A 15,589-nucleotide genomic window follows, 5' to 3' on the forward strand; every position below is an offset into this window, starting at 1 on the left:
ATTTGCCTAGTTCTTTTTTTCTCTTTTGTTGAAGAACATACCTAGGTATAGTCAGGAGCAGCAATGCAAAACTGGGAGCTAACCTCTGATTTGTGGCTGCACATATATGTCTGTTGCCATTTTTCTCACCAGATGTGTTCATCTAGTGCCCACTGCCCAGTAGTGCACTTATGCTCCTTCAACAAAGGATACCAAGAGAACAAAACACATTTCATAATAGAACCGAATTGGAAAGTTGTTTACAATTGTGATGCTCTATCTGAATCATAAAATACATATGTGGGGTTTCATGTCCCTTTAATGGTGTTTTTCTATTGATAATCATTATAAAACGGCTTCCCCTTATACACTGCTTTATTGGGGTATATGACGCCATTCTTATTGCTCTATTGAGCTACCTATTTACCTGCTGATCCTTCACACCACTAAGAAGGAAAACAATAATATCAAACACCCACACAGTGTGATAAGGAACGATCCGCTAAACCAACTCTCTCGACACCCACACTGTGGGTATTCAGAAAGACCGCTATACGCCTCAGAGTTGTATATCACAAGACCACTCACAACTGCCAGAGTGGATTTCCATTAATAGGATTGCATCAAATTCTCTCTAATAGAGAACTCTGCTACCTTATAAGTTGTGCCCTCAAATAGAGGATTATATCGAATACACAACAGGAACATTTCCAAATCATCTGGTATTTTACCAATGCTTTTTTTGTGTGGATATTACTAATATCCTTTCAAGCGTACAGCTGTCAGTATTTCTAAAACGGAACCTGAACCTCTAAGACGTACCAAGATTGTCTACCCAACAGATAGGACCCTCATCGCCTAGCCTTAGGCCAAATCTTACAAGTACCCAGTTAACGTTTTTAGTTAACCTATTTTATTTTACTCCTTTAGAGTCATTTTTTGCACTCAATAACCAGTTATTGTTTTTTATTTTAATTTGTATTTTAGATTAAACAAAACTTGTTCTGCCTTTATATTTATGTGACATACATATGTTTTAGTCAATTTTACTTACCTTTTATTGTGACAAAACTTGTTTTAGTAAATATAACTTTGTTCACACGTAATACGTTCTTATATTTGTCTCTCATATCTCTTTAGCTAGATACCCATCAAGGTTATCTTAAAGTGCTCTCCTATACTGCTTTTTATCTTGACTATTAATATAGACATGAGGAGGTTCTATATTTTTTTAGGAGTAGTTAAAATTGAGACATCCTAGGATTGATTAAATCTCATACTTGTATTGCTATCCACGCAAATAATTTAGCAACAAGATAGACAGAATAAAGCATACCCAGAAAGCTAGTCCTATAAACAGGTTAGGAACAGGTAGGGATTGATTTAAAGGGACAAAAACCCACATTTTTTTTTTTCTTTCATGATTCAGATAGAGCCTGCAATTTTAAGCAACTTTCTAATTTACTCCTATTATAAATTTTTCTTCGTTCTCTTGGTATCTTTATTTGAAAAAGCAGGAATGTAAACATAGGAGCCGGTCAGCACCTGTGATTTTTGGTTCAGCACCTGTGTAGCTTCTGCTGATTGGTGGCTAAATTTAGCTTTTTCAAATAAAGATAGCAAGAGAACAAATAAAAAAATTGATAATAGGAGTAGTAAGTGGCTTAAAATGACATGCTCTATCTGAATCACGAAAGAAAAAAATTGTGTTGTGTGTCCCTTTAAACAGTCTGTGTGGAATTGCTAATAAGTTGCAGCTGCAGGTAGGTGGTGCCAGAGAGAAAACTCCCCCACTTATTTGCAATAAGTAACAGCAGTTACAGTCTAACAGTGACTGATCAGGGAAGCAACAGCCCACCAAATTAATACCTTAGTGACTACAGATGTACCTTGTACATTGGCGGTCGTTCAGACGACCACAAACATGCACCGTAAATAGTGCAGGTTTGCTGATGCCGGCAAGACCGTGCTATATCTGCATGCCTCTGGAAGTGAAGCTTCATCGCTGTTGACCACAGACATTCAGGGTATGTTGGTCATTAAGGCATTAAAGACCCTAGTTCAATCATAGAAAAAATACTTATTTTAAAGCCAGAATATAAATGGATGTTGTAGACTTAAAGAGAAATTCCAGCAAGAAAGTTTGAATAGAAGCATTTTTGTAATATACAAGTATTATCAAAAATGCTTCTAACAAAAACTATAGCTTTTTTAAGTGTAATTAAGTATGCACCATGCACCAGCAGTTTAAACACAACACTTACTCAGAGATCCTGAGGTGCTTGTACCATCTGGTAATGACTCAATTTGTTAATGGCTGACATAATGAAGGCCCCACTGGTGCTCAGAGCAGCTGCAGTATTTAAAATGCTGGTGCACTGAGAATATCTAGCTATGCTTTACATGCAGGTGCAGAGAAAAATTCTAAAACTAAAACAGTGATATCTTTTACTAGAAGCATTTTTGCTAAAACATGCATTTTGCAAATAGGATTCTGTTCTAAGATGTAATTCATCTCCCATCATTTAACTTTTGACCGGAATGTTGCTTTAAACATTGTGCTCACCCATATGTTGCATGATGTTGCGGGTAGGAAAAAGCTCTTCATTTAGCAACAGAAGGTGAATCGTTTGTCACAAATTTGTATAACAAGAGGTCAGAAAACAGGAATTGGTGGGTGCAGTTTGTCTATTGAAAACTAATTGCAGTAGAAAGAACTAATGTATTTCTTATTTGTCACACATAATTCCTGTCTTCTTGGACTACTGCAATCAGGCTTGTGACACTAACTTCTTATGTTGCTCCATCTTTAAAGTACAATCTTTTAAATATAATTGGAGCTACATGAACTAGTGACAAAAGGTAGGCAAGAGTAACAATAGAATACAAAACCTTATTAACACTGTTAACCAATAGTGATGTCGCGAACATAACATTTTCGGTTTGCGAACGGCGAACGCTAACTTCAGCAAATGTTCACGAACCGGGCGAACCGCCATAGACTTCAATAGGCAGGCGAATTTTAAAACCCACAGGGACTCTTTCTGGCCATAATAGTGATGGAAAAGTTGTTTCAAGGGGACTAACACCTGGACTGTGGCATGACGGAGGGGGATCCATGTCAAAACTCCCATGGAAAATTACATAGTTGATGCAGAGTCTGGTTTTAATCCATAAAGGGCATAAATCACCTAACATTCCTAAATTGTTTGGAATAACGTGCTTTAAAACATCAGGTATGATGTTGTATCGATCAGGTAGTGTAAGGGTTACGCCCGCTTCACAGTGCGCAGTGTAGGTGATATACCTGCCCTGACCACGCTTTGCAGACCAGGTATCAGTGGTCAGATGGACCCTTGCCCCAACACTGTTTGCCAGACATGCCATTATAGCAGACTTATATGGCTTTGGCGTTGCTTTTTGGTAATTAGAAGGCTGCTAAATGCCACTGCGCACCACACGTGTTTTATGCCCAGCAGTGAAGGGGTTAATTAGGGAGCATGTAGGGAGCTTGTAGAGTTAATTTTAGCTTAAGTGTAGTGTAGTAGACAACCCAAAGTATTGATCTAGGCCCATTTTGGTATATTTCATGCCACCATTTCACCGCCAAATGCGATCAAATAAAAAAAAATTGTTCACTTTTTCACAAACTTTAGGTTTCTCACAGAAATTATTTACAAACAACTTATGCAATTATGGCATAAATGGTTGTAAATGCTTCTCTGGGATCCCCTTTGTTCAGAAATAGCAGACTTATATGGCTTTGGCGTTGCTTTTTGGTAATTAGAAGGCTGCTAAATGACACTGCGCACCACACGTGTTTTATGCCCAGCAGTGAAGGGGTTAATTAGGGAGCATGTAGGGAGCTTGTAGAGTTAATTTTAGCTTAAGTGTAGTGTAGTAGACAACCCAAAGTATTGATCTAGGCCCATTTTGGTATATTTAATGCTACCATTTCACCGCCAAATGCGATCAAATAAAAAAAAATTGTTCACTTTTTCACAAACTTTAGGTTTCTCACAGAAATTATTTACAAAAAACGTATGCAATTATGGCATAAATGGTTGTAAATGCTTCTCTGGGATCCCCTTTTTTCAGAAATAGCAGACATATATGACTTTGGCGTTGCTTTCTGGTAATTAGAAGGCCGCTAAATGCTGCTGCGCATCACACGTGTATTATGGCTAGCAGTGAAGGGGTTAATAAGGTAGTTTGTAGGGAGCTTGCAGGGTTAATTTTAGCTTTAGTGTAGAGATCAGCCTCCCACCTGACACATCAGACCCCCTGATCCTTCCCAAACAGCTCCCTTCCCTCCCCCACCCCACAATTGTCCCCGCCATCTTAAGTACTGGCAGAAAGTCTGCCAGTACTAAAATAAAAAGTTTTTAAATTGTTTTTATTTATTTATTTAGCATATTTACATATACTGTGTTGTAGCATCCCCCCTTAGCCCCCAACCTCCCTGATCCCCCCAAAACAGCTCTCTAACCCTCCCCATCTGCCTTATTGGCGGCCATCTTGGGTACTGGCAGCTATCTGCTATTATTTCACAGTCAAAAAAGTGGGGTTTTTTTAAATGTACACTACTGTTACACCAGATATGAGTGGTGGCACTGGGCAAGTGGGCACAGTATACGCTGTAAGCCTGACACACACACTGGCAGGCAGGCAGGCAGGCAACTGCAATTAAATTACACAGGAAAAAAAAAAAAATCAGACTGATGTTCTAGACACTGAATACACTAGCCTAGCTATCAATTTCCCTATTAAATCAGCAGCAGCTACACTGTCCCTCCTCTCACTAAGAATGCAGCTTCCGAATGAATCTAAAATGGATGCTGTCCAGGAGGTGGGAGGGTCTGGGAGGGAGGGTCTGCTGCTGATTGGCTGGAATGTGTCTGCTGACTGTGAGGTACAGGGTCAAAGTTTACTCAATGATGACGAATAGGGGGCGGACCGAACATTGCATATATTCGCCCGCTGCGGCGAACGCAAGCATGCTATGTTCGCCGGAAACTATTCGCCGGCGAACTATTCGCGACATCACTATGTAGCTTCCTACTAACAGTCTTGTTCATTAGTACAAACATACTAATACTTACAAAATAAACATCCAACATTGTAAAACGTTTCTACATGACCATCATGTTTAGTTCCCTATTTGTTTTTTATTTTTTTATCCTAATCACATCCAGCTTCCCTCTTTACTTTTACCTCTATTTGTGAAAAAACTATTCTACAGCTATCTCCCATTTTTTATATCCTCCTTGCTTGCACCTCTTCATACTGGATATCAGACACATTAACCTACTGAAACTGCTCTCACTAAATCATAAACAACTTGTAAAAAACAGTCAGTACTGTCAGGAACCTCTGTTCCCGTGTGTACACCTTTAAGCTTACCTCTACTTAAACCTGCACCTCCCACATCCACCTGCCAATTAATGTTTAGCTGCATAGGGTTTTCTAGCAGAGAACAAGCTAATTCCTAAACGTCCTGGCTTACTCCAGATTCTGGATTTACTACTAAGATTTATTCTGTTTCCTTACAATCTAAACCATCTAGTATAGTAGTATTTCATCTCCAGTTTCATAGCAAACGGATTCCTACATCAAAGGATTGTTTCAACCCCAACTACTACATCCAGGTTGATCCGGTAACCTCAGCTTCAAGAACTTAGCCTGCAAAGCAAGGATTTTCTACCTCCTCTCTCTCCGTGAAAGCTACCAACAGAGATGCCAAGGTGTTAGGACACTAAAGGGTACTACAGCCGAAGTCCGCCGCGGGGTAACCGCTGTGCGCATACAGAGTCTCTGCTACCTCTCCTCTCACTCTCAGCCTGTCAGCGGATCTGTGCACCCGATTGGTGCTTCGGCACACACCCACTCAGCCGTGTCATCAGCCCAGCTAACGAAGCTCATCTCAGCTAGCGATCCTGCCGGGCTGTTCAAGCAGACACACAGCTCTCCGGGCTCACCTAGCACTTCCAGACTGCCAGTAAATCCATGCACCTGATTGGTGCTTCGTCACACAACCACTTCACCGCATCTCAGCTCTCCTCACGGGGCCTTAACAGCCAGTGTTCCTGCTTAGGCTGCTGAACCGGATATACAGGTACTACATAAGCAGCCTCATAACACTTTATTGTTTGCAACTACTGGGTATATCAGCTTCATCTAAATCCGTTGTACATACACTGTCAACTGAAAACTTACTCCCTCTCATATCTAAAGAAATCCTTTCTGACATACAGTGCTTCTACACAGGAAATAGGTAAAAGCCTCTCTCCTGTAACAAGGAAATAGGACACATCCTGAGGGATTTTTAACATTCTAATATTCACTGGTATTCTATTCACCAAACCAGTCTGCAGTTGAGATTCACTACATATCTCACCTGTTATATGACATATTAATTGGCCTAATTATGGATCCAGCGGACTTGCCAAATATTGTATACAGTCTCTCACAAAGGGTTGACCAACTTTCACAGGGATTAAGAGAGCTACAGCTACAGAATGATAGCCTCAGGGCAGCAATGAGAAATAACACCCCTGAACCCCAGATTTGTTTACCAGAAGGATTCTCAGGAGATAGAAAAGTATTTAGACAATTCAGGAATGCATGTTACTTACTTTTCCAGATGAGACCAAAGACCTATCACACTGAGAGGCTTAAAGTTATGACATATCATTCCTTTCCGGAGAACCCAGAGTATGGGCTGACTCTTTCTTTGAAAACAATGACCCTGTACTGGGATCACTCACTGACTTCTTTACCCAGATGAGTTTACTCTATGAGGACATCCAGAAACAACTGACCGCAAAGGCCAAGATGCACTCCCTCAGACAGGGAAGACGCCCTGTTGAAGAATATTTATCTGAATTTAAGCTGTACATAAAAGTTTCTGAATGGAGTGAGATTGCTCTCCGTAACCAATTCCGCTTAGGGTTGTCAGACCATCTACCTCACCAGCAGGAGCCGGTATCTTCTTCGTAAGGAATAAGGACAACTCCTTACGTCCCATTATAGATTACCGAGAATTGAACAAGAGAACAAAGAAGAATAGATACCCTCTACCTCTTATACTCAAATTAGTTGAGCGTCTCAATCAAGCAACCATCTACACCAAATTAGACCTCAGAGGAGCATACAACCTGGTCAGGATTAGAGAGGGAGACGAGTGGCTCACAGCTTTTAGGACTCGCTACGGTCTCTATAAAGTATATGGTGATGCCTTTTGGGCTGTGCAATGCCCCTGTCACGTTCCAATACTTCATTGACGATAACCTGATATACTCGAACAACATAGAAGACCATAAGAAACATGTACGCTGGGTCCATGGAATATTAAGAACTCACCAGCTGTACGCCAAGCCAGAAAAGTGTACCTTCCACACATATGAAATAACCTTCTTAGGTTATAACATCTCCTTCTCTGGTGTTAAAGTGGAAGAAGGGAAAATAGAAGCCATACAAATATGGCCAAACCTTACCTGTAAATAGGACGTACAGCGTTTCCTTGGATTCACCAATTTCTACTGAAAGTTAATCAAGGGCTTCTCCAACATCGCCAGACCCCTAAGTAAACTCACTGGATCTCAAACACCCTTCCTCTGGACCCCAGAGGCACAAAAGGCTTTCGACTTTCTCAAAGAATCCTTTATTACAGCCCCCATCCTGCAGTTTCCGGATTCAAAGTTGCAGTTTATCCTGGAGGTTGATGCATCTGAGTACGCTCTGGGGGCAATTCTCTCGCAATGAAAATCTTCAACTGAACCCATAAATCCCGTAGCCTTCTACTCCAGATTGATGACACCACCCGAACAAAACTACTCCATCAGAGAAAAGGCGCTCCTTGTAATTAAAGCCTCTCTCGAACACTGGAGGCATTTACTCAAAGGTACGACTTTACCGATTCTCATATATACAGATCACCGTAACCTAGAATATCTTCAGTCAAGTAAAACCCTCTCGGCCCGTCAGCTCCGTTGGAGTATGTTCTTCACTAGATTTAACTTCCACATTACTTACCGCCCAGGGGTAAAAAATGGTAAAGCTGATGCCCTCTCTAGATATCTACACCGTCCATCCCAAACCATATCACCCCAACCTATATTGTCTCCAGAACATTTCCTCTGTGCTACCAATAGCAGCTACCAAACATTGCAGTCTCATCAAAAGAAAGATACAACCTATCCTAAGGACCTCCAAGAGATAGACCCCAAGGGTATCAGCCATGTTAAAGGGAAGATATACACACCTCCCACATTGAGGGATACTGTACTCCATGACCACCATGATTCCCTGCTAGCTGGCCATCCAGGGATCCACAGAACAACTGAATTAATCAAAAGGAACTATTGGTGGCCCAAGCTGCACCAGTCTGTTGAGGATTACATCAAGTCATGCCATATCTGCACTGTTTCAAAATCCGAAAAAAACAAACCTTATGGTTTCCTAAAACCACTCCCAGTGCCAGAAAGACTGTGGCATACAGTTGGAATGGATTTTATAGTCGATCTTCCAAGTTCAAATAACTCTAACACCATCATGGTTGTGGTGGATCTCCTCACAAAAATTGCTCACTTCATTCCTTACAAAAAACTACCTACATCATCAGAAACAGCAGTCTTGTTCCTAACTCACATAGTATGTCTTCATGGAATTCCTTCCATCACAATATCAGACGGAGGCTCACAATTCACCTCCAGATTCTGGAGATAACTCTGCTCAGTTCTCCAAATAGACCATCGCTATAGTACTGCCTACCATCCACAAACTAATGGGCAGACAGAACGGGTGAGCCAGTGGACAGAACAGTAGATTTGATGTTATTGTGCTTTCCAGCAAGATGAATGGAACATCAATTTACCTATGGCAGAATATGCCTACAATAACACCTTAAACAGTTCCACAAACTGTTCACCTTTCTATGCTAACTATGGGTACCACCCGACTTTTCATTTATTCCCACATTTGAACACCACCTCTCCTTAAGTGGATGAGACTTCCAACTCATTAACAGAAATTTTCACTTTCCTCAATGAAAACATTCGATTAGCCCAAGACATGCAAAAACGATACTACGATTCCAAAAGGAGGAAACCTCCATTATACCACATAGGTGACATGGTTTGGCTGTCTACTCGACATTTAAAATGAAAAACACTGAGCCGAAAATTCTCTCATCTTTTCATCGGTCCTTTTGAGATTACAAAAGTGGTGAATGATAACGCCGTAACCTTAGCTCTACCCCCTGAAATCCACATTCATCCCACTTTCCACGTATCTCTCTTGAAGCCTTACATCCCAACTAGGCAACAGTCTTCAGCTCCCCTAAATCCACCGATACTTGTTGAAGAAAACATCTATGAGATTTCTTCCATCTTGGACTCCCTAATATCTCGAGGGGTACTGCAATATCTGATTCGGTGGAAGGGTTATACCTCCGATGAGGATTCCTGGGAGCCATCCGGCAATCTTCATGCCTCTCGTCTGGTTGCTCGTTTTCATAAGGACCATCCGGATAAACCTGGGCCTACTGCTGCAGTGCAGAACCTTTGATGGGGGACATGTCAGGAACCTTTGTTCCCGTGTGTACACCTTTAAGCTTACCTCTACTTAAACCTGCACCTCCCATATCCACCTGCCAATTAATGTTTAGTTGCATAGTTTTTCCTAGCAGAGAACAAGCTAATTCCTAAATGTCCTGGCTTACTCCAGATTCTGGATTTACTACTAAGATTTATTCTGTTTGCTTACAATCTAAACCATCTAGTATTTCATCTGCAGTTTCATAGCAAACTGATTCCTACATCAAAGGATTGTTTCAACCCCAACTACTACATCCAGGTTGATCCGGTATCCTCAGCTTCAAGAAATTAGCCTGCAAAGCAAGGATTTTCTACCTCCTCTCTCTCCGTGAAAGCTGCCAACAGAGACGCCAAGGTGTTAGGACACTAAAGGGTACTACAGCCGAAGTCCGCCGCGGGGTAACCGCTGTGCGCATACAGAGTCTCTGCTACCTCTCCTCTCACTCTCAGCCTATCAGCGGATCCGTGCACCTAATTGATGCTTTGGCACACACCCACTCAGCCGCCTCATCAGCCCAGCTAATGAAGCTCATCTCAGCTAGCGATCCTGCCGGGCTGTTCAAGCAGACACACAGCTCTCCGGTCTCACCTAGCACTTCCAGACTGCCAGTAGATCCACGCATCTGATTGGTGCTTCGTCACACAACCACTTCACCGCATCTCAGCTCTGCTCATGGAGCCTTCACAGCCAGCGTTCCTGCTTAGGCTGCTGAACCGGATATACAGGTACTACATAAGCAGCCTCATAACACTTTATTGTTTGCAACTACTGGGTATATCAGCTTCATCTAAATCCATTGTACATACACTGTCAACTGAAAACTTACTCCCTCTCATATCTAAAGAAATCCTTTCTGACATACAGTGCTTCTACACAGGACATAGGTAAAAGCCTCTCTCCTGTAACAAGGAAACAGGACACATCCTGAGGGATTGTTAACATTCTAATATTCACTAATATTCTATTCACCAAACCAGTCCGCAGTTGAGATCCACTACATATCTCATCCGTTATATGACAATTACTCACTACGCCTCCTCTGCATCTCTGCTGTCAACCACCCATCCTACTGATCACTGTCTCTTTCTTCCTTTGACCTACACGGTACTGCCCTCTCCTGGATTGCATTTTACCTACTTAAGCTAACCTTCAGCATCTCCTTCTTTGGTACCACCTCTCCCACCATCTCTTTTGATGTACCCCAAGGCTCAGTCATGAGGCTCTCTGATCATCTCTATTTGCTCTTCTTTTCTCAAAAAAATGCAAGCTAATTTGGGCTCCAATGTCACATGTATGCTGCAAACCTTTAATTGTATGTATCTTTGCCAACATATTCCTAATAAATCATGTCACAGGCTATCTCACTCATATCTTCTCATTGATGGTCATCCATCATCTCAAAATAATCCTCTAAAATACTGAACTTTTAGTAATAATTTCTCCCTAACCCCTTAAATACCATCACTATTAACAAATCCCTTAAAACGCATTCACCCCATGTCCACTGCATTAGAGTATTACTTCACTCTGCCATCTCCTTTACTCCCCATATCTAATCTCTCACTAAAACTTGCTGTCTAAATATAAGAAAACGTACTAAAATCTGTCCATTCCTTAACAAAAATTCTGGTCCACTCATTCATTATATTCTGCCTCGACTACTGTAACACCCTCCACTTCAATCAGCTTTACATACTGCTGCCAGACTTACCCATTCTTCCTCCCCTGCTGCTCCTTCCTGCCAGCCCCTACACTGACTTCTGCTATGTTACAGGATCACATTCAAAATTATTTCCTTATCTTCATAGCAATCTACAATAACCTAATATGGTCTAGATTACAAGTGGAAGGAAATTGATAGCACAGGCTGCTCTATCAGTAGTGCTCAGAATAAAAAAAACAGAATAACCCACGAATATTTAGCTTGGCCAATATCTCTTTAGCGAGCTCTATACTTTCAATGGATAGTGCAGCTGCGCTAAACTTATAAATGATAAGTTTGAATTATGTGCTAATTGTTAGGGCTAAAAAATAATAATAATTAAACACATGGAAAACATATAAAAATATAGCGGCCTATCTATCAAGCTGTTTTCACCAGAAACGGCAGTTATGTACCTTCGGTCATAACCCTGTATGCCTGCTCAGATGAGGCGGACAGGAATCGCCGGAATTCAACCTGATCGAGTCTGCAGGGGGCGGCTTTGCACAAGCAGCTCTTATTGATATCATATATGACAAGAAGTTTGTCAGGGAATGGTTTAAATGTGTGTGTGTGTATATAAGAACATGACAGTTTTTCACCTGCAACTATAGTTCTACTTAAATCATATTTTATATGAAAAAAAGGTTAAGTGTGCAAATCTTTTCAATGTCTATATTTTAAAAACTTTTAGAATGATTCAATAAATAATCTACTGCAATATATTATTTTTTTTATTTTCTGCAGGGGGCAAATTTGCAGTTCGAGGCTGTGCTACACAAAATATCTGTGACTATGGAAATCTGAATTTGGTTGATGGTGTTTCTGTGTCATGTACAATTGGAAGTACAGGTCTCAAAAGTGTTTTTTTTTCTTTCCAACATTTTATGCTCTTTTATTTTGTCTCATAAAATGTATTTAGTTAACAAATTCCACCATCTCATAATTCTGATAATCTTACAGTGTATACAAGGGGAGTAGACTGCGTTTTCTTAGGGGAAGGAGTTGCATACACAATTAAATTCGTAATTTAGAAATATCATATAAAAAAATTGCATTGTTAAGGTGTATCAAAAATCTGAAGTAAATTCTGATATTCAGTCTCATACTTTATTTTTCAGTGAAGTAAAGATAATAATAAGCAAAAGAAGCTGCAACTGAAATGATCTCATATGCATAAGTGATATTTTCATTCTATGTTAAATTTTAAGGTTTTATTATACTGTTGTTTTTTTTTTTTTCATAAGACATAAGTCGAGTTTTTTTCCGTTTAATTATTTTTCATAATGGCAACTTTATAAATGAATTACACACTTTTTTTTCATATGGTATATTTGCTATATTTACAGTATATACTGTATATATATATATATATATATATATATATATATATATATATATATATACACTAGTTGATAAGAATGCCCAGAGGGCAGTCTATGGGTTGAAAATACAACCCCCAAGCTACAAAAAAATAAAAAATAGAAATACAGAAAAGAATAAACAAAGCTATCAAAAATAATAAAATTAAACCAAAACCATAAAAAATATAAAATCCCCCCCAAAATAAAAACACCCCCTGATCTAATACTAAACTACCAATAGCCCTTAACCCTTTGAGTGCTAATGACGGCTCTGTGCTGTCACAGAGTTTCCCACTCTGGTGCTAATGATGGCTCAGAGCTGTCACTAGCACTCTCCTACCTTGAGGGAGATCTGGGGGCTCCAACACGCTCCCACCCCGGCGATCGTGCCTGTAGAGTGACAGGCATCGCTGGGGCTTCCCGTTTTGCGTGGTGACGTCACGCGCAATAAAGTGATGACGTCACCGCGCAACTGTATTTATACTTAACAATGTTAAGTAAAGGAGCATGGGGCATGCTGTTTAGAAGCCTGTATCTCAGGCATCTAAGCAGCGACAGACCCCCAAGACCCACCATTGGAAAGGTAACCGCCTAACCTTTCCAACAGTGTAAGTATTGGGGGTCTGAAAAGAAAAAAAAAATTATGCAAAAAATAAAGAAATAAAAAAAAACTTTAAAAATCTTAGCACCCAGGTGGGAAAGTGCTTAGCACTCAAAGACCTCTATTTATCAAGCCGTCAACCGCAAATACGCTGGAATTCCACAGCATATTTGTGGCGAGCCTGATTCGCCTTAGCTATCAAACCCTAAAGACCGGCAAAAGTAGAATTCAGTGACGTAACATACGATCCGAACGCAAATTCGGCACAATCTGACTACTTTTGCAAGTTATTAAAGAACAACCAGGTATGCTTGGCACTTTTCCAGCCCAGCGTACCTGGTTTTCAATTCGCCGCCCTGGAGGCGGCGGATACCATAGGAATCAATGGGAATCTGAAAGCAGCGAAAGCTTATGTTCGCTGCTGCCCGATATCCCATTGATTCCTATGGTAATGTCTACACCTAACTCCCTAACATGTACCCCGAGTGTAAACACCCCTAATCTGCCCCCCTCTACACCGCCGCTACCTACTTTATACTTATTAACCCGTAAACCACCGCTCCCGGACCCCGCCGCAACTAAATAAATTGTTTAACCCCTAAACCGCCGTTCCCGGACCCCGCCGCAACTAAATAAATTGTTTAACCCCTAAACCGCCGCTCCCGGACCCCGCTGCAACTAAATACAATTAGTAACCCCTAAACCGCCGCTCTCGGAGCCCACCGCCACCTACATTATATTTATTAACCCCTAAACCTAAGTCTAACCCTAACCCTAACACCCCCTAACTTAAATATAATTTAAATAAATATTACTAGCATTAAATACATTTTTCCTATTTAAAACAAAATACTTACCTATAAAATAAACCCTAATCTAGCTACAATATAACTAATAGTTACATTGTCGCTATCTTAGGGTTTATATTTATTTTACAGGCAACTTTGTATTTATTTTAACTAGGTAGAATAGTTTTTAAATAGTTATTAACTATTTAATAACTTCCTAGTTAAAATAAAGACAAATATACATGTAAAATAAAACCTAACCTAAGTTACAATTACACCTATCACTACACTATAATTAAATAAATTAACTAAACTAAATACAATTACACTACAATAATTACACCTAATCTAATCCCCCTAATAAAATAAAAAAGCCCCCCAAAATAATAAAAAACCCTACCCTATACTAAATTTACGAATAGCCCTTAAAAGGGACTTTTCCAGGGCATTGCCCCAAAGTAATCAGCTCTTTTATCTGTAAAAAAAAATACAATGCCCCCCCAACATTAAAACCCACCACCCACACACCCAACCCTACTCTAAAACCCACCCAATCCCCCCTTAATAAAACCTAACACTAACCCCTTGAAGATCACCCTACCTTGAGACGTCTTCACCCAACCGGGCCGAAGTCCTCCACGAAGCCGGGCGAAGTGGTCCTCCAGACAGGCAGAAGTGTTCATCCAGGCGGCATCTTCTATCTTCATCCATCCGGCGCGGAGCGGCTCCATCTTCAAGACTTCCGACGTGGAACATCCTCTTCCAATGACATCCAATGACTAAATGAATGTTCCTTTAAATGATGTCATCCAAGATGGCGTGCCTTGAATTCCAATTGGCTGATAGAATTCTATCAGCCAATCGGAATTAAGGTAGGAAAAATCCTATTGGCTGATGCAATCAGCCAATAGGATTGAGGTTCAATCCTATTGGCTGATTGGAACAGCCAATAGAATGCGAGCGCAATAATTTCAATAATTTATTTCGATTTATTTAAATTATATTAAGGTTAGGTGGTGTTAGGGTTAGTGTTAGATTTAGGTTTAGGGGTTAATACATTTAATATAGTGGCGGCGGTGTAGGGGGGGCAAATTAGGGGTTAATAAATATAATGTAGGTGGTGGCGGTGTAGGGGGGGCAGATTAGGGCTTAATAAATATAATGTAGGTGGCGGCGGTGCAGGGGGGGCAGAGTAGGGGTTAGTAAATATAATGCAGGTGGCGGTGGGCTCTGGGAGCGGAAATTTAGGGGTTAAACACTTTATTTATTTGCGGCGGGGTCCGGGAGCAGCAGGATAGGGGTTAATAACTTTATGTAGGTGGCGGCAGTATAGGGGGTGGAAGATTAGGGGATAATATGTATAATGTAAGTGGCGGTGGGCTCCCGGAGCAGCAGTTTAGGGGTTAATACATTTATTAGAGTTGCGGTGGGCTCCGGGAGGGGCAGTTTAGGGGTTAATAACTTTATTTAGGTGCAGCGGGTTCCGGCAGCGGCGGTATAGGGGGTAATACATATAATGTAGGTGGCGGTGGGCTCCGGGAGCGGCGGTGTAGGGGTT

General features: G+C 40.8%; 1 protein-coding gene across 1 annotated transcript in view; it reads left to right on the forward strand.

Moving 5' to 3' along the window:
• LOC128639095 (uncharacterized) overlaps nucleotides 1-15,589 on the forward strand; it is a 246,551-nt gene that overhangs the window by 132,960 nt on the left and 98,002 nt on the right. The window contains exon 9 of the mRNA XM_053691247.1: nucleotides 12,026-12,130. Within this exon, the coding sequence (XP_053547222.1) occupies nucleotides 12,026-12,130 (105 nt within the window). The remainder of the gene's footprint in view (nucleotides 1-12,025; nucleotides 12,131-15,589) is intronic.

This window comes from Bombina bombina, chromosome 8 (assembly GCF_027579735.1).
Source record: "Bombina bombina isolate aBomBom1 chromosome 8, aBomBom1.pri, whole genome shotgun sequence".
NCBI lineage: Eukaryota > Metazoa > Chordata > Amphibia > Anura > Bombinatoridae > Bombina > Bombina bombina.